This window comes from Mya arenaria, chromosome 5 (genome assembly GCF_026914265.1).
Source record: "Mya arenaria isolate MELC-2E11 chromosome 5, ASM2691426v1".
NCBI classification, from domain to species: domain Eukaryota; kingdom Metazoa; phylum Mollusca; class Bivalvia; order Myida; family Myidae; genus Mya; species Mya arenaria.
In genome coordinates, this window is record NC_069126.1 from 18,882,536 (window position 1) to 18,907,066 (window position 24,531).

The following is a 24,531-nucleotide window of genomic DNA, read 5'->3' on the forward strand; positions in this document are numbered from 1 at the left end:
TCCAATGATAACTCATGAAAGGGATGACTGCTTTAAGTCATAAATGGTACACACGTTTGTTAAACATCATAAAATACAGACCAAATTCAACTTTAGTTGCAAAGTACAATTATTTACTGAGTTGTGGCCCCTTTTCAACTGCACCAAAAAAAGATGTCCAGAAAATAACTTATTACGGGGTCAATGGATTTAAATAATAATTGATACATATGTTTAACACCATTAAATGGAAGTCTAGTTTGACTTAAATTAGAAACTACCAGTTCTTAATAGAGTTATTGCCCTTCAACATAGAATTTGCCAATGTGGTGTCTGGACGATTACTTTAGACGGGTACAATGGTTTTAAAAAAAATAAAATCTGGTTCACATGTTGAACACTATAAAATACAGGTAAAACTTGACTATGTTACAATCCACCAATGTTTGACGGGGTAAAGGCCCCTGTTGACCATTCTTGTGTCAAGGAGGCGTGTAGGGGTATTTGTCACTCTGTACCAGCTCTTTCTAAGCCAGGAATAGTTAGAGCCTGAACAAAACTAGCAAACTGTAGACCATCAAGACCAAAAAAAGACTAACAGAAATGTACTGGTTTACAGTCCAGACATTCTCCTGAGTGACACTGAACACAAATTGAATTGGGATTTTTGCCTTTAAAGGGCAACATTTTAAATTGTATTTCTGACATACTTGCAACAAAACAATCAATGGTTAGCTATTTACAAAATAAAAATGTTAGCCTATCACATAAATACACATGTTGTCACTTCTATTTGGCTAGTAGGTTGAAGGCATAATCAAGAGATTTGGTGCTTAATTATGACCTTGCACTTATGAACGACTATGGTTATTAATAGTCAGGTCTATTTATCCACAGTAACTGTAAGTAGCTACAGCTCCAGACCAACAGAAGGTTTTCAAGCACTTGTAACTGTAGAAATAATGTCGCTGTTCATTTTTCAGTGGTTAGTTTTTGGTAGGCCAAGTCCCACTAAGTTAGCTGTTGATTCCACAGTCCGTTCACCACCTCCCTTGTAATGATCGTGAAGCTCCTGAAACAAAATTGTCATTTTACAGTGATCTTCTCAGGTTGCCCTTACCGTATTATATCATGCATAGGACGCACTTTTTTACCCCCAATTATCGTCTTAAAAATTGCCTGCATCCTTTCTATGCTATTAGAATTTCATCTGTTTTTTTTCCCCCTTTCAGGTCGAAAATATCGGACCGGGGAAGAACGTGGTAATAGTAAGTATCTGTACTGGGTCACCGAAGTGAACAACTGACATAGGTAAAATCATGCAAGTTAACACACGCAGAAATATATTGAATGTTTACTTTAAAATGATTTATTGAGAAATAAATTGAAAACAAACACGAGTGTTTACTTTTTTACAAAAGGGACGCTACTCACAAAAACTCGATGTGAGTCAGCACTTTAACTGGATTGAGTTATAACGGCAACAGAAAATCGGGAAAGGAGGTATTTATCATCGTTGTTCATGATATTAATGTTTCGATATTTTACAAAACATTTTGTTGTATGTTATTGTTATAAAAAAATAATAAAAGAATGTGCATAACGCAAAGTAGCATTATTGTCACTATCAAATCTTTTCAAATGTTATAAGTCTTATATTATGCGTGAATGTTCTCAAAATGTCAAGACATATATCATTGTTGTGTACGTTTAATTACCGAAATATGACGATAATTATCGAAATACACAAGACACTTATCGAAATATGCCTTTTATACAATTTTTGTTTGTTTTTTTACTTCAATATATGTTATAAATACTTTACCAACCTCAATTTTTCGGCTCCGATTTTGACATTTTTCCGCTGCGTCCTATCTTATATATTAAAGGGTTTTACCCGTTTTCTCAATGTTTTTTTTGCCTTCGCCCTATATAGCTATGCTAGCGTCCTATACATGATATAATACGGTATACACCTGTGTCCCTAAAAGTGAGGATGAATGCAGGTTGTCCTTGGATTTGACCTTATGACCTGTTCTTTAATCCATATAACCAATGATCAAATTTGACCTAGATTTACTCTAGATAAATATTCTGACCATTTAGTTTTAATGACTTTGAACGAAAATAAGTGTGGCCTCGAAAGGGTTAACAAAGGGATTGTCCAAGAAGCTCAGGAGTGTTAAAATCAACTTACTGCCATCTGGTGTGTTTCTACAGATTTAAGATTATTTTAACCTTGTTTTGATATTGATAATATTTTCAGAATATTACTACTAAATTAGATGAAATATAATATTATCCTGCTTTTAAATCAATAATAATTATAGTCCAAACGTAGTAATAATTTATAAAAAAGGTGTTTAAAATGATGATCCAAACCCTGTGTTTCTCCACACTCTGCATGTAACAGAGGTATGTCCTTGCATAGTGAGCCATTTCTATAGGACTACGGCACAGTTGTTCACTTGTTCGCTTGTTGTCCCGAAACTGCTTTTTCACATAGCGATAGGCTGGTGCTTCCTTGTACTTGCCCTGTGAATGAAATGAAAATATAGTTCACTAAATGATACAGGTCACATAACTCTTCTATCTGAATATAAGGATGTGCATCCACTAACGAGTAACAAGTACTGACTGTGTCAAACTTGATGAGAGTCTTATGAGCAGACAGTCCTAGAAGTTTGGATTTTGAAAGTGTGACAATTATTGTTTAGGATGCTATCATACACTACCAAAACCCGCTTTTTTGCAGATTTGGCTAATCGCTGTGACTTTTCCTTACTGTGGGTGTTATCTTTTAAAAAAAAAATCACTAAACCTTGCAATATGAGCATTAGCACCCCGTTCAATTCATTTCTTTAATTTGCCCTGTGTCTCACTGCATTGTGCCAACACTATACTTGGCATTGACAAGCAACCATAATTACGGTAGATTTTTTCAATTTTCTGAAGGCTATTTCTTGTTTCATTTTTAAAATGTAGTTTGAACCCTGAAAATTATGCTTGCAATTGTGAAAGTTTTCAGACACTATTGTCACCTTATTTACACTAATCATAATTTTGAATGTCCTCGTTAAACTTGTTTGAATGTAAATAAATAAGACACTGGAAACAATGTAGCCTATAATTATATGATATATATTACTGGTGGTTTAAAATAGCTAGTGACATTTAGGGGATTTTTTCCACATGAAAAGTGGGCAAGAATTTTTTCAGCCATGTTAATTTTTCACGTGGATTTGACCCCCATCACTTTCAATAGTGAATCTTTAAATAATAACATACATGTATAATAAATCACATTTAAACAAACACTTTGCGCAATGATAAGATTTTAAATGAAAACTAAACTCAATTTTGTTTTTGAAAAAACTATTACCTCTGCTCTTCAAACAAAGAAATAGGAACGAAGATACTGGTGCAAACTCTTCCTAAATGCGTGAAAGCCCATTTGCATGTATATTTTAGTATCAATTAACTTATTTTCAAAAATGCTTTAATGCTGCACTCTCACAGATTTACCGTTTTTACAACTTTTTTATTTTTTGTCTTGGAAAGAGCAATTTTTTGCGTAAAAATCTGTAAACCAATGATATAAGGTTGCTGACAAAAAATCAGATCGTAGATTTTCATATTTCTGTTCGAAAAGTAATGTTTTATGGCCGTTAATAACGGTTTAAGAAAAATGCATAAAACATTTTGTTGAACTTAAATTTAAAAATCTGATCTCTATTTTTGAGTCTGCAGTCTCATATAACTGTTTTCCATGGATTTTCGCAAAAAAAGGCTCATTCCAAGACAAAAAATAAAAAAGTTGTAAAAACGGTAAATCTGTGAGAGTGCAGCTTTAACAAGCACTAAATATTCCAGCGACCTTATTATCTAGTCAGGATTTCCGCCAGGAAATTCATAAGGCATGTCGGGAGGGGAGGGTTTGGGAGGGTTGTCCCCTCCCGACGTCAATTTTTTTTTTTTTCGTAATCAAAATGGTGCAATTTCCTGTATTTTAAACACGTTTACAGTTATGTTCCTATGATTTAGAATTACCAACTCAAGTCCGATTTACATTAAAAATATTTGCGAAAAGGTTTAATTGTTACTCATTGTTTATTATTGGTATTTCTCAAGTATTCCGACAATACAATATCGACGGTATTGATCGTAAACCGTATTGATCGACTCATGTTTCATTTACTGCGATATTATTTATATTGACATCGTTGACGTCACAGCAAAATGTGTGAAACACGCTGTCTGCATGCTGGAACACAAAAGAGCCCGTAGCAAAGTGACTGCTCGTGGGTGTATTTAAAGCTGCAACAGCTAATAATTTTCAAGCCAGGTCTGCTAAATAATAACTTAAAGGGAATGTAATGAGTATTTTCAGATTTATTTATCTTTTTTCAAAATAAATTAAAAGAACGATAAAATAATCAACTTATTGTTTACTTTGAATTCATGCTGTCGTCGATCCTGAATGGCTGATACAAATGCAGTAATAAGTCCCGACATGCCTTCTGGCTGTCAGTCAACCGTTGCAATCGCAGCGAAACTGTGTATTGCCAAACTGATGATTGTTTTGATAAGGATTGTTGCTGCACGGATTAAAGCATGTCGGCATAATTAGCGCGTGTCAGTAATTAGCCATCCCAGCGGAAGGCACGTCGGGCCGGACAAGCCATAAAGGCCTGGCGGAAACCCTGCTAGTGTGGGGATTGTTTACCCTCATTATCAGGTGAGCGAGAGTACAATATTCTTTTTGAACCCACAGCACCTGATAAAAATGTCGTGGTAAGCTGCATTGCGGCGATATGCAGCATGCATGTTTCCTGAAGTCATGCGCAATAGCAGCAGATTAACGCGGAGACATGCCATGTTTGCTACCACAGAATATATCCCCAAAATTGACTGCTATGACTCAATCTCTCCCACAAAGGCAGAGCATTTTTTGCAAAAAAACATTTGGCAGTGTAACTGGCTCACAGACACCAGAATATATGAGGCAGCGCCAAATTTTTGGGCTGTTTGTCACGTAATGGGACATAATAAAACATCTAACCACATACTAACTAAGCCAAATATCCCTAAAAATTAAATGATAATTATCCCAAAATTTGAAAAATGTGAGGCCTGTGATCTGATACTTTATGATTATCCCGTTTTTAAGTTTGCTTGTACTTATAAGCTTACACGCTAGTTTTCTTGTGTGATGATTGCTCATATATAATTTTATGTCTTATTGTTATCAAATGACTCACGTTTGGATAAGCTAATCGAAGTTCTCTCAGTATATTTCTGTACAAGGACATCATTTCCCTGGGCGCGGCCATCTTGGGTCCCTAGACTTACCGAAATACGATTATTTACCGAAAGACGGATAAAATTACCGAAATACGCATAAAAGTTACCGAAAGACGCCTTCTAATGCATTTATTTTTAAATAATCTTGTATATATAATGATTATACGCATTGTAGCCAAAAATTATAAAATAATATTTAGAAATAATGACTTTATTGACAAAAGAATTTCCCTTTTTTATTCAAATAGAGTTATCTCCCGTCGTCAACCGAAATACGATTTATGGATATGGTTAAACTGGAGTAAACATGATAGAAATTTACCGAAAGACGCTTGCTATTGTATTTATTTTTAATATTCATATATATTTGATGATTTTACACATTGTAGCCAAAAATTATAAATATATATCTAGAAATAATGAGTTTTTTGACAAAAGAATTTCCTTTATTTAGCCAATAAGAGTATTCTCCTGTTCTCAACCGAAATACGATTTATTGATATGTTTAAGGTGAAGTAAGAACATGACAAATATATACAGTTAACTTAATACTAAATTTTTATTTTATTTTTCATCATTTCTCTACATACATGACACATACATTTGATTAACATCGAACATGGAAGGCTGCATAAAACATAAGTCATACACATAATAAAATTACATGAAATATTGAACGCTGCAAATACAAAATAAAATGATTAACTTACAATATGTATTTAAATCATTGACAAAGACATATACATGTTAATGACAAAAGCTATGGTAAATGTACATTGAAAATTCACCTTGTGTTACAAACAAATGTGTCAGACATACAAACAATAATGTTTTATTATTATGTGCAATATTTATTATTAACTATGTAGATATCTTCATCGTCGGAACTGACTCCTAACTTGAGCTTCAGGTGATGAAAAAAGTGACTATATGTTTCAAAATCACTGTGGTCGTGTATGAACATGGGCCTAAGAAAATTGGGGGGGGGGGGGGTCACCATTGCAGCGGCGATTGACGGACAGTTGTTTGTAACAAGTAACTGTCACGTGTTTACAAGTTCAAACTCAGTGATTTGGCTATCATTTACTAAAGGTACAAAATGGTTTGGTACAAAGTTGCTTATGTCAACAGACATCATCGTCCACATGACGGAAAATTGGGGTTGTGAGTTTCCGGCATCATATGATAATCCACTATATGCACACGATTTACAAACAAATTTGAGGTTTTTGGCACTCCATGACTTAAGGTCTTAGGAAACTCATCCATCATTAATGATTTTAGAGTGTTAAGTTCTATTAATTTGGACTTCTTTAATACTCACAGCAATAACTTACCTTTTTACTCGCGATTGTTATTTATGAATCTTCAAATGAAGCCGTCAATTTGTGTGAAAATCACACGCAATTATAAATGTACACGTAATGCGGTCCTTTAATGCGTAATTATTATGGTATTTACTCAACACGTGTCTCAGAGCGGAAAAGGGTTTACCCAAATGAACACACTTTCAATAATACCAAACTGTCCCCCAAAAACCGTGCCGCTACTTTGTGGGGTGTCATATACCGGGTGATAATTATGTTGTTTTAAACATCGCCTGATTTGGTGTGGTCTGGTTATTAGTGTCCATAAGTAAGCTAATTTATCTGAAGATGAGAACTTCGCTGTTTAAAAACTTCTTTTTTCAATTTTCATATAAACAAAAATTAAAATTTGAAAGCCCTGAACTATACTGTAGATCTAAGTTAGTTTAAAAGAAAATGATTTTAGCGACATTTTCGACCTATTTCAAAGGCAATGTTTCAAGTATATTCCAAAATACTTTCAAATGCTGTTTATTGATCTAACATTTCCATAAGAATATAAATTCTATTATTTGAATCCAAATTCATAATCATTTTCATAATACAACAACTAATAAGTTATTTTTACCTGCGTTAAATCGTCTTTCGGTTGGCGAAGGGAGACAATTATTTCACTGACATATTGTCTTTATTCAATTGAACAATAAGTAAATATTTTCATGAACTTTTTCATTTTTATGAGTGTGTTTTAGTTATATGAATATTATGAGATCATCATTAATTGGAATAATTGATTATTTTGGAAGCTTTTATCTGTCTTTCGGTTGGCGAGTCGGCACGCGGAATTCGATCTCGAACACTGAAAGTTCAACTGCCTATTACATCATTATATTTTAATATTTTTCTCTAAAATTTTGTTTGGTAATGTATTTGTATAATATTAATATAAAAACAATAAAATAAATGCATTAGAAGGCGTCTTTCGGTAACTTTCATGCGTCTTTCGGTAATTTTATCCGTCTTTCGGTAAATAATCGTATTTCGGTAAGTCTAGGGACCGGGCCATCTTGATCTGTGTCTAGAAGACGACTTCCAAACGTTTTATGAGTATGATTAGTCATGGCCGAAGCTGACAACAGTGAGCAAAATTTGCCCGAAACTTTCAAAGAAATATGGGACTTGTATGACATCCTGGAGAAAATAGATGAGCCAACCGGATCAGATAAAGTTCAGGTAATGACAGAAACAGTCACCCTAGTTTTTGCATCGTTGAGCATTGGCTATTATTTCGGATGTTTTCTAATTCGGATGTTTGTGTCATTTTGTTGCGACATATTTAGTTGTTAGTTCCAAAATTTTCTTTTCGCAACTTTCTTTCATAAAAATAATTTTGTTTTTATTTACTTCAGTTATGTACCGTAATTCATTACTGCACCTACATTTTATAAGGAGGTTCGGTGCGGGGTGATACAGGAATCCAGTGGATTTCACGTGAAATCCACTCAAAACGTGAAATCCACTCAGAACTCAGTAATTTTAATTAATAATTTATTTTTTTCGTAAACATATTAGAAAGTGCCTCATGAAGGTTTTATATTTCAAATTTTATTGAAATTGGTCAAAAAATAAAGAAGTTAGAGTAATTTTTCAATTTTTTCCAAAAATAGATCGGAAATCGAGGTGAAATCCAGATTCCGATAAGTGAAATCCACTCATAACTCATTAATTTTAATAAATAATTTTCTGTTTTTGTATATTTATTAGAAAGTGCCTCATAAAGGGTTTATATTTCAAATTTTATTGAAATTGGTCAAGAAATGAAGAAGTAAGAGCAATTTTTCGAAAATAGATCGGAAATCGAGGTGAAATCCAGTTTTCGAGAAGTGAAATCCACTCTTAACTCAGTTTTATTAATTAGTAATTTTTATTTTTTGTATACATTTTGGAAAGTGCCTAATGAAGGGTTTACATTTCAAATTTTATTGAAAGATATCAAGAAATGAAGAAGTTAGAGCAATTTTTCGGAAATCGAAGTGAAATCCACATTTTGACAAGTGAAATATACTTTTTCAGACGTGAAATCCACTCATAACTCATTTATTTTTAACATTTTTTTTTTGTTAAACAAATAATTGAAAGGGCTTCATAATGGGTTTATATTTCAAATTTTATCCAAATTGATCCAAAAATAAGAAAGTTGTAGACCTATTTTGAAAAAAGGTCGGAAATCGAAGTGAAATCCACATTTTGACAAGTGAAATCCACTTTTTGAGACGTGAAATCCACTCATAACTCATTTATATTTAACAAATTAATTTTTCTGTAGAACAAATAATTGAAAGGGCTTCATAATGGGTTTATATTTCATATTTTATCCAAATTGATCCAAAAATAAGAAAGTTGTAGACCTATTTTGAAAAAAGATTGGAAATCGAAGTGAAATCCACATTTTGACAAGTGAAATCCACTTTTTGAGACGTGAAATCCACTCATAACTCATTTATTTTTAACAAATTATTTTTTTTGTTGAACAAATAATTGAAAAGGCTACATAATGGGTTTACATTTCAAATTTTATTCAAATTGATTCAAAAATAAGAAAGTTGAAGTTATATTGTTAGGGCGTTCTGTTGTGTATGCATAATTGTTTAATTTTTTCATGATAAACACAATATCCATACACATCCAGGCCATACCACGTGGAGGCGCCCTCAATCATGGCCCTTTTTTACTTTCGAATTTTGAAAATATTAAAAATTTAATAAATAATCCGAAAATTGTTTTGTTATTTGTTTATGCCAGACATTTATTTATGGTTATTTATACATGTACATTGGTTGATATACGTAATCATAAAAAAGAAACAAACAAATACAACAGAGCAAAGTTACACCAAGTGAAATCATATGTTTAACTTGATTTACAATAATGAGAGATAATGAAAAGGTATGTTCACAACAGTGAAGAAAAATAATTACACAAAATAAACAATAGCAAAATATGAAAAACAGATTAAATGATACTAATGTAAGTAAACAAAACATAAAAACATTAAAATATAATCATCGGACACAAACTACTACTGTATTAATATTAAGATACTTGATTGAATTTATTTCTTTACACTTAGTAGATTTCTTTCCCAAATATTGCATTTCACTTGTCAAAATGTGGATTTCACTTCGCTTTCAGATTTATTTTCAATATATTTATCTAACTTATTCATTTTTTGACCAATTCCATTTAAATTTTAAATATAAATCGATGATAATGCCTTTTCAATTATTTGTTCAGCAAAAAAAATAATTTGTTAAAAATAAATGAGTTATGAGTGGATTTCACGTCTGGAAAAGTGGATTTCACTTGTCAAAATGTGGATTTCACTACGCTTTCAGATCAATTTTAAATATATTTATCAAACTTCTTCATTTTTGGACCAATTCCATTTAAATTTTAAATATAAACCTATGATAACGCCTTTTCAATTATTTGTTCAACAGAAAAAAATAATTTGTTAAAAATAAATGAGTTATGGGTGGATTTCACGTCTCAAAAAGTGGATTTCACTTGTCAAAATGTGGATTTCACTTCGATTTCCAATCTTTTTTTCAAAATAGGACTACAACTTTCTTATTTTTGGATCAATTTGGATAAAATATGAAATAAAAACCCATTATGAAGCCCTTTCAATTATTTGTTCTACAGAAAAATTAATTTGTTAAATATAAATGAGTTATGAGTGGATTTCACGTCTCAAAAAGTGGATTTCACTTGTCAAAATGTGGATTTCACTTCGATTTCCGACCTTTTTTCAAAATAGGTCTACAACTTTCTTATTTTTGGATCAATTTGGATAAAATTTGAAATATAAACCCATTATGAAGCCCTTTCAATTATTTGTTTAACAAAAAAAAAATTGTTAAAAATAAATGAGTTATGAGTGGATTTCACGTCTGAAAAAGTATATTTCACTTGTCAAAATGTGGATTTCACTTCGATTTCCGAAAAATTGCTCTAACTTCTTCATTTCTTGATATATTTCAATAAAATTTGAAATGTAAACCCTTCATTAGGCACTTTCCAAAATGTATACAAAAAATAAAAATTACTAATTAATAAAACTGAGTTAAGAGTGGATTTCACTTCTCGAAAACTGGATTTCACCTCGATTTCCGATCTATTTTCGAAAAATTGCTCTTACTTCTTCATTTCTTGACCAATTTCAATAAAATTTGAAATATAAACCCTTTATGAGGCACTTTCTAATAAATATACAAAAACAGAAAATTAATTATTAAAATTAATGAGTTATGAGTGGATTTCACTTATCGGAATCTGGATTTCACCTCGATTTCCGATCTATTTTTGGAAAAAATTGAAAAATTGCTCTAACTTCTTTACGTTTTGACCAATTTCAATAAAATTTGAAATATAAACCCTTCATGAGGCACTTTCTAATATGTTTACAAAAAAAAAAAAATATTAATTAAAATTACTGAGTTCTGAGTGGATTTCACGTTTTGAGTGGATTTCACGTGAAATCCACTGGATTCCTGTATCACCCCGCACCCAGGAGGTTTTTACGTATACCAGGTATGCTAATGTGGTTGTTATAGCCAAAGCCAAAGGCTGCAATAGGGTACTTAATATTGGCACGTGGAAAATCTGCTTTCTAAATATAACACACTGGTGTGACAACATGACAGTAGGGGAAATATTATAGTATATTTTTTATTAAGTATTTACACAATTTACTAGCGTGTACAGGATTCGAATTTAGGCTCGCATACTCGTAAAATGCGAGTGACATTTGCAAATTGCGAGTGACTTTTATTCAAGCTCGCAAAATTCTGCGAGTGGCTTTTTCTAGACCACAAAATGTTAAAAGGAAAGTAGAACTTATCGTAACTTATTAACTCCGCTACGTAGTCGAGTGTCAACAGCCTATAAGTGGCATGTTTACACTACCAGTATAAAAAAGACAGTACGGAGTCACGCTCTAGTAAGTTTTCAAAGATAGAACAAATACGTACAAGGCCGAGTTTTATCTCGAATCTTTCCGAGGCGTGCATAATACAAAATGAATACAAATGACATAATCACCTAGCTTAATCATTGGCTAAATGTACTATATGTAAACCCCATCAACCTTTGATATATTTCCGCCCAACTGCCAAAGTGAATAGACTTCGTCGATTGATATATTTCATGGTCCAGAGCATCCTACATTAATTTTACTGTTTCTTTCATTTATTTTAAATTTATAATGTTATTGCTTTTAATACTTATAGACTTAATGAAATCTGTACCGTGCTTGCCGAATGGATATTACCCTATGACGAGGGTAAATATACAAAGTGAACAATGTCGAATTATTGGACAGCTTTGTAATCAAAAAGCGGTTAGCATCTGATGAGTCTTTCCGTACTCCCCAAAAAGAATAAGCCATCAACAAGTTCTAGTAGTTGAGTTACTCAAGATTGATACGTTTTAATATTCATAATATGTCTTAGGTGTAAATTTCGACTTTAATTAGACAATATTATAAGGGAATAAAGCAAATAATAAAATTGCAAGTTGATTTTTCATTTTGCGAGTTGCCTCAAAAAGCACTCGCAAAATTTTGCGAGTGCTCCTCAACCGAACCCTGGTGTAATGCACCAGTCAATTGTAACCATGCCCCCCCCCCCCCCCCCCCCAAGGCCGGGGAATAGTGGGGACTTTGCCTTTCGGTCCAGCCAAGCCCAGGTAAAATCCCTGCCCTGCTGGGGTGAACTGCTGGAAAAGTCCCCGCCAAATGCACCCACACACCAGGGACCCTAGGTTAGGCCCATTCCCTGCTATTTTGGGTGCGAAGACAAAACCTCCGCATTCACCTGGCACTGCAGAGCCTACTGGATGGTATAAACCATTGTGAAATAATCTAGGTAAATACACATCGAAAACCTAGGTCTTTTAAGTAATTAATTTATTTAAATTATTTATACTTATATGTACATGTATTTAAAAGAATATTTTCAAACACAAAAAGGTAGAGAGGACATAATGAAAAAAGAAAAAGGAAACAACTCATGCATCAAATTACATTCACATAATATAAATATATAATACAATTTATAATCATTGTCACTTCACTCTATCATCCTCGGCACCCCAGCGTATCATAACCAATATGATACCCTGGGCAAATTGGCTAGGGAAACTTCTTAAATCTTGAATATTCATAAGCATTTTCCGACCAATGAAATAGCCGATAACAAAAAGGAAAGAATCTCGTTTGTGAAGAGCCACCAGCATATTTAACAATATCCTGCCTAAAACGTTTTGTAAGCCGTGATCTCATTGGATTATTTCAAACCAAGATTACATCTGTAACTTCTAGACCATTTCTGCACCGCATGAGGTGTGTCTCATACGACCAATCAAGCGGCTGGATTTCACCTTATTAATTATTCATGAGTACAAGATTTTTACAGCTGATTTGCCCAGGATATCATATAGGTTATGATACGCTGGGGTGCCGAGGATGATGATCTATATATGTAGTATGATCTCTCCAGCCAAATGGTACAAAGTTTCATGGTAGGATATTGTAGTGGTACAAAGTCTACCTAATTCTCTTTGTCTTCAGGGATATGTGTATAAGGCGTGTGAGCTGTGTAAGAAGGCTATATCCATGGTGAATAATCTACGACTGTTCAGTGAAAATGAAGAAATTGAAGAGGTTGCCACTGGAGAAATCAGGTAAGTTAGTAAGGCAGCCTTTAAACAATGACTTCTTTTACTATTTGATGAAAATGGACGGCTTTACTACTTGCCCCGGCTTCGGTGTCATAACTCCAATACTGTTCATTCAATTCACTTCATATTTCACACAGTTGTTAATCGCCATCACACCAATAGGTTACATAACTCAATATTATCTTAAATACAACTTATGGCCCTTGATTGACTTTAAAAGTTTTAAGTCTATTTGGGGTTTTAATCAGACCACAAATAATGTTTATTTGATGGACTTCATACCTCACACTGTAACTGTGGTTCATGACTAACACACAGGTAGGTTATTCCATATAAACTAAATACAAGTTATGGCATTTTAATGCATTCATTTCAAAGACAAAGTGGCATAAAGTCGAGTTCGCTGTCCTACGACAGCTCTTGTTTCATAGCTAGTATAACTATATCCACTTGGTTAAAGAAATTGTATCAAGTCTGTGTTAAATTCAAGTTGCACATGTATGTAAACCATAACTTTCCTCAATGTAAACTATTATATACACTATAAGTTCTGTTTTAACATGTTTGATATATTCTGCATTATGTGCATGCCATGGCATTTCAAATGGTGCGTATTTGCAAAAAGCTTTCAAAGACAAAGGCAATTCAGACTAGCTGATACCTCTTTTACAACTGCCTTTTTAAGTAAAAAACCCCACCTAATACTTGATGATATTGTTGCATGATTGCTATCTTCAATTCAACAGAATTTAAGCATTCAGTGAAAGACAGTACTGAAGCAAACCACATGACAGCAAGCGACACAGCACACACGTTTTCTGAGAATTGTAGAATTTTAAGAATATAGTTTGTATAAAATGCACTAAAATCATGCATGTGTAAAAACCATTGTAGAGTAAAATCACATTTTTTAGTTCCTAGAACAAGTATTCATTTTTGTAAATAATGCCAATATTATTTTATGGTTTCTGAGGGTATTGAGGCATTTTTTTCAAATTACACTCCACCCAAACATCAAATCATGCCTAGATCAAGCCCTGCCTATGATAGATACAATGTATGAACATGAATGCATACCTTCTGCTATCCTAAAACAAGGCAGTATTGTGACAACTTTCATTCCTTCTGTATCAACTAAATCGTTGCTAGTATAAATATATCTCACACATGTATCATGTAAAAAAAAATACTTTCTGTCTACCAGCAATCTATGTACCTTGCCTGCTAAAATGTGCACTGTTTAAAATAATTTTTCAATGGTTTGCTTGCACCGTTGGTAGAACATTGTCTTAAAAAATCTGTAATTTTACCTACTTGATAAGCTGGAGAAAGCTTCTACATTCATTCTAGAATTAAAAAAATCCTAAGGGAGCATGCCTCTAACAAATCAAGCCTACAAGACTTAGTTCTTTCTGTTCAAGCTATGCCTCTGAACAATTACTGTATAAAGTCCTTTCTCTGTAAGCAGTTAAGAACTTAACGTGTTAATTTTGAATACATTAAGGATTTTTTTGTTTAGCCTTCCCTGTTTTGTATGCTTAAAATTGTTTTGTCCTGACCTGGAGTGTTAGCATTATTTAAGGCCATCATTGAGTACCCCTGCTCTTCTTCATACATTATAAGGGCATTACACCAATGGATGAATATCACAAGTTTTTAAAGGGGAAGGACAGATTTATGATTTATAACTCATGAGTGGCCTTTTCTGTGTATTGACCTGTTGCTTAGGTTTTTATTAAATATTTTTTTTAACAAGTTGTTTCATTGAATAAAAGCAAAGTCTTTTTTAAAACATTGTATATAACATTTATGGCATGATTTTATACTTTGTAATTTTTTCAGATATATGCTTTTACCGGCTATGCTTGGTTACTTTCTGATGAAAAACACAGTCAGGGAAAGGCTTAAAGTTGTTCAAGAGAGCAAGGTTGGTTACACAATAAACCATATTGTAATAAAATGAAAATAAAAGTTATTAAAGTAAAACTGCTTTATTTTCAAGAAAAACTTCTTTTTTATGAAAGAAAGTATGCATTGTTGATACCATATTATACTATGTATAGGACACACTCTTTTGCCCCGGAATTCAATGAAAAAAATGCCTGCGTCCTATCTCAAGAATTTGGCTTCTGACATTTTTTTCCAAAGACCATTTCTGTCTGAATTTGCATTAATAGAGAAGAAAATGTGAATTTTTACATTTTTCTTTTTAAAGGGACGTTACTCACATCGCTTATATTTTGTCTCAATTGCTTTGTGTCAACACATTTGTTCATCTACAGGAGTTTTACACAGACTATATGCGGATGTGTCACAACTACACTGTCACAAATTACGAGGTAGCCGAGCCTAAGGAAGAGAAGCCATCAGACACACATGGTGACATACCCAGACCAGCCCCACCTCGTATGCCAGGGTAGGTGGTTGGTTTGTAAAGTTGCAAATTTCTCAAAAATTGAACTCCCAATTTTTGTGTAAGAAGATAGGTGTGGGCTGATACACTTTGTCATTTTGGAGATATGATATTGGATGTTGACAAGTGATGAGATGGAACTAAGAGAATAGATTTACATTGTTGTTATTTATTGAAAACCGATCATTAGTTTGGTTGTCTTAACCTTTAAACAATATTTGTTAGGTAGGTTAGCCAACATTTCAGGGTGGTTTCTGTCACATTTAGATTTATTCTTCCTGTACTGATAGATCATGTGAAATTGCTATATGTTCAGAGATTTTTTTCTATATTGACTCATTGACATCACATTAGGATCTTTACTCATTAACATCACAGTAAGGTGACGTTGATCTTATATTAATGAAAGTGTAAGAATTAACTTAAATTTACAATACACATTTTTGCTCTGTTATTATTCACACTAGCTGATATCATGAGTATGTCTAAACAATTGAGTGACCAAGATCCAGCGACATTGTTTTTAAATCAGTGAGAGCTGTATAATTCCTATTTGATAGTTTTGAATAATATGGGGATGCAAAACTAAAAAGAAATTATCATTCTTAAAGTATTTATGTTTGCATACTGGCCATTATCAATAGTATGGGAAATGATAGTACTCAAGAAACTTCAAGTACGGTAGCAAGTTTGTGAATAGAAAGATCTTTTAAAGCTCCCTTTAATATCCAAATAAAAAAACAACATTGCAGGCCAGCAGATCTCAGAATTATGGGAAACATTCGAGCAACCAAGGTACAGAGATTTCGTGAACAGAAAGAGCTGGAGAAGCGACTATCAGAACTGCGGGTAACAGTGGAACAAGACCATGTTGATGATGAAGTCAGAGTATGTCATTGATAAGATGCTTCTTTACATTCTTTGGTTACATTCTTGCTTGATAAGAGAGGTTATAAATGCATGGGGGAAAGTGTTCTGTATTAATACTGATTTTAGTATTATGAAAAATATGACATTTTGATTATGAAAGATGCTAAATTTTTAATTTCTGTATTATTAAGATAGCGAACTTCCACCTAAGTAAATGCAGTTCTAAAAAACACCTTATTTTTACATATTACCGGTACTTCAAATTTAATGATTTAAAAGCGTCCAATGACACATATGAATTAGAAATGTAACAGAAAAAGTAACAATAACTGTATTTGACTAAATATTTGCTTAAATACAGATGAGGTAAGACAATTACTGGCCTTCAGATTTTGAATGTACCATAGTTTATCCAATTTCTGTATCCAAGGTTTTTTGTCTTCATTTTTTACATCATCCTATGATGCATACTATAACTGGATCGGCAACCACACACACAGAACTGGATGCTTTACCACACAGTGTTGTGATATGTTATATTTCAACAAGCATGATTTATATAAAATAACATATTATCCTAAATATTCTAATAACTTATTTTGCAGTAGTAGTGAAATAAATACTTGCCTGTTACAGAGAGATTACTACCTCACCTGGCTGAAGAAATGGGTAAACGTCTGTATAGATGAATTGGTTTGTATTGAAGGTATGACACTTTGTAGTTTATATGCTGAAAAGTTTTCAAAACATAAAAACGAATGCTTACATATTTGTTTTATGGGTCCAAGCCCTGTAGTCTGAATAAAGCTGGAGCAAGGCTGATATATTGCCATAAAACTGTCCTTAACTCCATGCAATTAACATACAATTAATGTAAATGGGAGCCTCACTGCCCCTGGTCCCATTGTCAGAGAATGTTTGTCAGAGATGGTCAAAGTAATCCATTGGACTAAACAACTATGTGATAATATTAATTCACGAAATATAATCCCTTTATTGGTCATTTGAATGATTGAATGAAAACCACTTTAATGTTTATGTGTTTATTACATTGAGTCAACTGTGCAAATGAATTTTATTATGATAAAAGTGTCTGTTTCAGATGAGATACCCATTCTGGAGATGATGGCCAAGAGGAAAGGTAAAGGTATAGATGCCCCTGCCAAACGACCGCCCATGGAACACAAGTCACAGGTAGTTACACATTTGGGTTGAACTTTTGGTAAATTTGTTACTGCTTATAATATTAATATATGATCAATTCCAAATTCAATCAACTCCAACGGATTTCATGTCACCTACTATCTGTTTTATTTCTACCCATTGCAGCCCTTTATAATGACCAAAGATGCACTAGAGAAACGTTTAAAACATTTCGGCTATCCCAGCATTCCTCAATGGCCATAGAAGAGTTCTTTGATGCAATCAATATTCAATCATCTTGAAATTTTATTCTATGCCCCGCAGCCATTGATCATCAGCAAATATGGTCTTCAAAAACAGGTTATATAGGGTTAATATCCAAGCCCCAGCTCCATTACGGTTAGAAAAGTTCATTTGATATTCTTACCAATATCAATTATATCCACTCCGTTTGTTTCATATCTTAGTCTATCTCACTTTCAGCTGCTACAGCACTTCATTATTACCAAATATGTTCCGCAGAAACAGGCACATTCAAGTGTATCTGCCTAGACCTTTGATTCATTCAAGTTGTATTTCTGTATCTACCAGTAAATTAAAATATTCTACTTAACCCCTTCCACTCTTCATCACCACCAAAGATACTCTTCAGTAATTAATCCCTACCATGACAATTAAAGAGTTCTTTGTAACCATTAATGATCAAACAAGTTCCAAGGGAATTCATGTCATTGACTGTATCATTATACAAGATCGATACATCTGGGGATAATATAGGAGTAGGGCACCTCATGACCTTTTAAGTTACAAAATCTTGTGATGTGTGCAACTACAAAAGTATTTCACCTACACACATGAAAGTTCGTAGGAACTTTGATCAGCCTGGGAAATTGTGCAAATGTGTTTCTGAAATTATTCAGGCTGAATGGTAGAATTTTCATGAGTTTTATTAACATGCATGCTCATCTTATTAATTCTAAAACATGACATTTAACCATTCCTGTGGCCATAGGGTGCTTTCTCATATTCATCATTTTTAACCAGGTTTTCAACGAAAACCGGGTTATTAGAATGAGGTTGTCGTTGGGCGGGCGGGCAGGCGGGCGGGCGGGCGTCAAACATTGGTTTCTGTTCAATAACTTTAGTTAGCATTGATAGATATTGATGAAACTAGGTGTGTAGGTACCTTATGGGAAGAGCTAGCTTGGGATTGCTTTTGAGGAGGGTGGGGCTAAGGTCAAGGTCACTGTTACTAAAAATAGAAAAATGGTTTCTGCCCAATAACTTTAGTTAGCATTGATAGATATTGACGAAACTTGGTTTGTAAGTTGCTTATGTGAAGAGCTAGCTTGGGATTGCTTTTGAGTGGGGAGGGGCTAAGGTTAAGGTCACTATTACTTAAAATAGAAAAATTGTCAAGGTCACTGTTACTTAAAATAGAAAAATGGTTTCTGCCCAATAACTTTAGTTAGCATTGATAGATATTGATGAAACTTGGTGTGTAGGTAGCTTATGTGAAGAGCAAGCTTGGGATTGCTTTTGAGGGGGGTGGGGCTAAGGTCAAGGTCGCCTGTTACTAAAAATAGAAAAATGGTTTCTGCCCAATAACTTCAGTTAGGATTGATAGATATTGACAAAAGTTGGTGTGTAGGTAGCTTATGTGAAGAGCTAGCTTGGGATTGCTATTGAGGGTGGGTGGGCTAAGGTCAAGGTCGCCTGTTACTAAAAATAGAAAAATGGTTTCTGCCCAATAACTTTAGTTTGGATTGACAGATATTGATGAAACTTGGTGTGTAGGTAGCTTATGTGAAGAGCTAGCTTGGGATTGCTATTTAGGGGGGAGGGGCTACGGTCAATGTCACTGTTACTTGAAATAGAAAAATGTTTTTTGCCAAATAACTTTTGATAGCATTGATAGATATTGATTAAACTTGGTGTGTGGGTAGCTTATGTAAAGAGCTAGCTTGGGATTGCTTTTGAGGGGGGTGGGGCTACGGTCAATGTCACTGTTACTTGAAATAGAAAATGTTTTTTGCCAAATAACTTTTGATAGCATTGATAGATATTGATTAAACTTGGTGTGTGGGTAGCTTATGTAAAGAGCTAGCTTGGGATTGCTTTTGAGGGGGGTGGGGCTAAGGTCAAGGGCACTGTTACAAAAAATTTAAAAATGGTGTCCGCCCAATAACTTTAGTTAGCATTGATAGATATGGATAAAACTTGGTGTGTAGGTAGCTTATGTACAGAGCTAGCTTGGGATTGCTTTTGAGGGGGGGGGGGGTGAAGCTAAGGTCAAGGTCACTGTTACTAAAAATAGAAAAATGGTTTCTGCCCAATAACTTTAGTTAGGATTGATAGATATTGACGAAATTTTGTGTGTAGGTACTAGTAGCTTATGTGAAGAGCAAGCTTGGAATTTCTTTTGAGGGGGGTGGGGTCAAGGTCACTGTTATTAAAAATAGAAAAATGGTTTCTGCCCAATAATTTTAGTTAGCATTGATAGATATTGATGAAACTTAGAGCGAAGGTAGCTTATGTGAAGAGCTAGCTTGGGAGGTGGGGTCAAGGTCACTGTTCCTAAAAATAGAAAAATGTTTTTCTGCCCAACAACTTAGTTAGAATTGATGGATATGTTAAGCCATTTTCTCAAATATTGCTCAGCAAACAGTAAATTTACATTGAAATTGACATTTGCATTTTATAAAAGTGTTAATAATCAGATTAAACATTTGCTTTGTAAAAATAAATTGTCATTGGTATTCAGTGATGTTGGCTTGCAGAAAGTTAAATCATTGTCATATGCAAAAAAATAGGTAAAAGATATTCACATGAGACTTAGTATGAATGTTGCAGCGAAACTAAACACATAAGATACTTAATTAGAGTAATTTTCAGTTATGTCTCTTTACACATAAGAAACTTAATTAGAGTAATTTTTAGTTATGTCTCTTTTTGATAAAAGTAAAGATAAAGTCATACAACAAATTAATTGGCTATAATTTCTGATTGCCCATAACAAAAACCTGGTTTCGTCGCATTGCGGCGCTTCTAGTTGTGATAATTCTAGACTTGAAATTGACTTGAATTTGTCCTTTGGAAGCAATAACTATGCTTTTGTGGAATATAACTTACTGAAGCAAACATTATTCAATACCCTAAAGAAATTCTGAGCTCACAACAGCAAGTCTCATACCAGTACTTAAATTACCCCATTTTGTATTCATAAAATCATTTTCTAATTGAAACTAAATAAATTATTCTGCAGAGATTTGCTTTAATTGGTGTCTTGAAATGTTGGTTCTCTGGTAATGAAGTATTCAGTGGGAATATTGGCTACTTGGCTTGTTACACATTGTTATGAAATCACTTGAAGTTAAAAAAAAACAGGACAAAGTATCCCAAAGACAATATAACAAATGACTTGGGGTATTTTGTCTGTGGGGAATTTTTCCTGTGGTTATTTGAGAAAAATGTGGCATTTTTTACCGTTAGTCTTGAGAAAGCATGTAATCCTATGTTTTTGTAACTTACTTCAGTGTAGGGGTGAAGATAGAGGCTAGATGAGTGCGTCAAAGTTGTTTGCTGATAGATAAGAAACTGTGAAAATCATGAGTGCGTCAAAGTTGTTTGCTGATAGATAAGAAACTGTGAAAATTATCCTTGCAGAAGTTAATTTTGTATGTAATGTTAATTTGTAAGTTATATCTGTGCAATCCCACTTTAGAAGGTTTTGTTTGTCAGTTTGTCAGTGAGTGGGTAGTTGATGACGTTGGTGCTTAGAAGTTGTTTGGTTCCAAGCCTGCGATAAACTGAGAGAAGCAGCTCAAGCTGTTAAGATGTGATTACAGGATTGTGATGTATTGAATGTATTGAATCAGCGGATTTTCAGAACTTTGCGGATCTAATGGCTCCAGGGACCAAAATAAATAAAAATATATGTAATGAAAAAAAATTCTCCTGATTATAAAAAGCTAAATGGTTGCTTTCGGTGAGATTTATTTGTTAGTAGTATTGACACCTCCAGTTTGCTTCAAATTTGAAGTGAGAAGAGCCCTCAGCAGGGCTTCTAAAAAGCCAGTTTTGTTTCTGTGGCAGGGTGATTCACCCCCTTGAATCCCTTAGGGAGACTTAAACGCCCCCATAACCAATCGCCAATATGGTTTCACCCCTTCAGCTGCCAGGTCAATCACATCCCTGCCTCTAATTCATGCAATTATTAATTAATTTCAAATTAATTATTAACTATAGGTTGTTTACGGTCTGGATAAAAAAATCCGAGTCTTGATGAGTGACAGGCCACACAGCGTGCCTCATTTTTTTTTTATCCAGTCCAGAAACACAAGAATGGTTTCTTATCTTGCTAAACTTTAATTTACCAGTTTGCGAGAAAAGTGAGGTAGAATAATTCAGGTTCATACATTTTACAAAATAGCATGTGCAACATGGTTTACTGAGGTCTACGTTCTTATAAAATCACATTTTTTTATCGTTTTCTTTTTGTAGCAACCATGACTCTACACGAGATATATTTGTTCCATCTTCAGTGATATCCATGTTTATGTTGATTCTCTCCTTTCAGCCACTGCGTCCCTTTATCATTACCAAGGATGCTCTACAGAAGCAGGTGTACGGTCTGGGCTATCCCGGCCTCCCAACCATGACCATTGAAGAGTTCTTCGATAAAAAGGTGGAAGAGGGAACACTCTCAGAGAATGTGCAAGTTGCTTTTTTTAATTGTTTTGTATGGTATTTGTGTTGTAATTGTGGTATTTATGCTTCTGACAGGGTGAACATTTCATCAAGACTACTAGAAATGATTTTATACTGTAGACATTTACAGCAGTAATTCGGCTTTGTTAAAAATCCTGTGTAGATACGAAAATGCTCGCTATATTCTTGATGAAATGGGCCACAATATACTTTATGGGGTAATAGTCATCTGTTAAACAAAGCGAAAAAGTAAAAGAATTGTGGTGTTTGTTAAATAAGTCTTCTTATTCAATTGAGATAAACAGGTTTAATATTGTGTTGTTATAGGTCTGTGATCACATACAGTTTTTGTTACAATATTAAATCTATTATTTATGTATCATAAATCTGCAAGCAATGCAAATGGCAAAATACGCTGTCCGTATTCCATCTAGTGCATACAGATGTATTCCACACAACTGACGTCATGCTAATATTTATCATTGTGTGATGTTAAAATAAAGTCATAAAATGAAATAGTTTGCCATTAAATGTAATATAAAATATAAATAATGTGTCTTCTAAATCATGTTGGACCTGTGATTTTTTATGATAATAGGGAAATATTATTTGATTCAGGACGACATATTTGACTCTTGAGGATTTTTGTGAATACAATTCCAATAACCCTGTTTTATTCCTTGATGTTTTAGACAAGGGCAAGGCCACAGTATGCAGCAATGGGCTGATGATCCGGACAGGGATCGCATTGAACGTGAATGTGAGGAAGCAGAAAAAGAGAAGAAAGCAGAGGAAGATGACCCTGATGAACTGAAGAAGGCTCGTGATAAGGACGAGTACAAGGATGGTAGGTTGAGCAAGGTTTTTAATCTTGAATCATAAAGACATACATTTTAATCAAGTTTTATAAGGATTCATGGGTAGAAAATGTTGCTGCCAGTGTCTACAAGCAAATTGAACAAATCACAACAAATGATAGACAAACAATATACAAGTCATTGTCATTGTACGTGGGCAAATCTTTCATTTTTCTTGGGCTAGGATTTGGTGCAAATCTTTCATTTTTCTTGGGCTAGGATTTGGTACTTAACCTTATAACTTTACTGTCTCGCACTTCCTGTATAATATCTGATACAATTGATAGTTTACCTACCAAAAATAATATTAGCTACATGAACAGTAATGTAAATTTCTGCGAAATTTTATTGTTTCTCTTTTTAGAACACAGACGTGGATGGGGAAACAGGAAAAACAGACACTGAGAATAAGCTGAACAAACCATTTTACTCTAGATGATGAGTGATGATTAATGCTCTTGTTCTGTTGCTGTTTGACCTGTTATTATTATTTGTGACAGATTAAAGAAGGCTATTCAAGTATTCTACAGATAAAGACATGTTTATGAAAAGGAAAAAAAATCATCTGAATTTGCACTCCATCAAGGGATTTCAAAGGTAGCCTTATTCTATGTAGACTTCTTAGTGCTGAAATCATGTAATTTATCTGATCCATGTATTTTTGATTTTCAAGATAATGTATAAAATTGGAATAAAATCAATGACAATGAAAGTATTGTTAATGTTTAGGTATGTTGTCTGTTTCTGTTTTGCCCTTGAAGTGGGATTACTTGGACCCTAGACAGCGTCGGCGTTGCCATCACACTTTTGTTTCCATTATCAATAATTTGTGACTTTACCACCAGCATCAATGCTTGCAGTGATATTGGTTATGGCCAGTAGATGTCCATTTTGATTTTAGGGTGAAACTGTGTATGCGCCTTAATCATGGTCATTAGATGATCTCTATTGATTTTGAAGTCAAAGGTCAACGTTGTGGTGACCTTTAACGGAAAATGGTGTTCACTTAATATATCCAAGATATTTGATCCTATCAGACTTAGTTGGATTATTGAACATGACCAGTACATGACCATTACTTGAAAAAAATAGACAAACTCAAATGTAAATTTGTGAAAATCGCTGGGGTTGGCACCAAAAATCGTTTAAGAACAAGAGCAATCACAGTAGATAATTACACCCTAAAAGCTAGCTAGTTCAATGGATT

At 33.7% G+C, this 24,531-nt stretch overlaps 2 protein-coding genes across 2 annotated transcripts; one reads left to right on the forward strand and one right to left on the reverse strand.

Moving 5' to 3' along the window:
* Nucleotides 1-632: 632 nt before the first annotated feature.
* Nucleotides 633-5,366, reverse strand: LOC128235049 (protein FMC1 homolog). The gene is made up of 3 exons (XM_052949752.1): nt 5,241-5,366; nt 2,362-2,514; nt 633-1,051 (listed from the first exon to the last, which is right to left on the reverse strand). The coding sequence occupies exons 1-3, from the start codon at nt 5,310-5,312 to the stop codon at nt 959-961; spliced, it is 318 nt and encodes a 105-aa protein (XP_052805712.1). The 5' UTR covers nt 5,313-5,366; the 3' UTR covers nt 633-958.
* Nucleotides 5,367-7,666: 2,300 nt separating this feature from the next.
* Nucleotides 7,667-23,859, forward strand: LOC128234015 (immunoglobulin-binding protein 1-like). Its single transcript, XM_052947955.1, has 10 exons — nt 7,667-7,823; nt 13,222-13,334; nt 15,174-15,258; nt 15,614-15,747; nt 16,497-16,632; nt 17,251-17,320; nt 17,717-17,808; nt 22,337-22,473; nt 23,160-23,314; nt 23,689-23,859. The coding sequence occupies exons 1-10, from the start codon at nt 7,710-7,712 to the stop codon at nt 23,727-23,729; spliced, it is 1,077 nt and encodes a 358-aa protein (XP_052803915.1). The 5' UTR covers nt 7,667-7,709; the 3' UTR covers nt 23,730-23,859.
* Nucleotides 23,860-24,531: the final 672 nt, after the last annotated feature.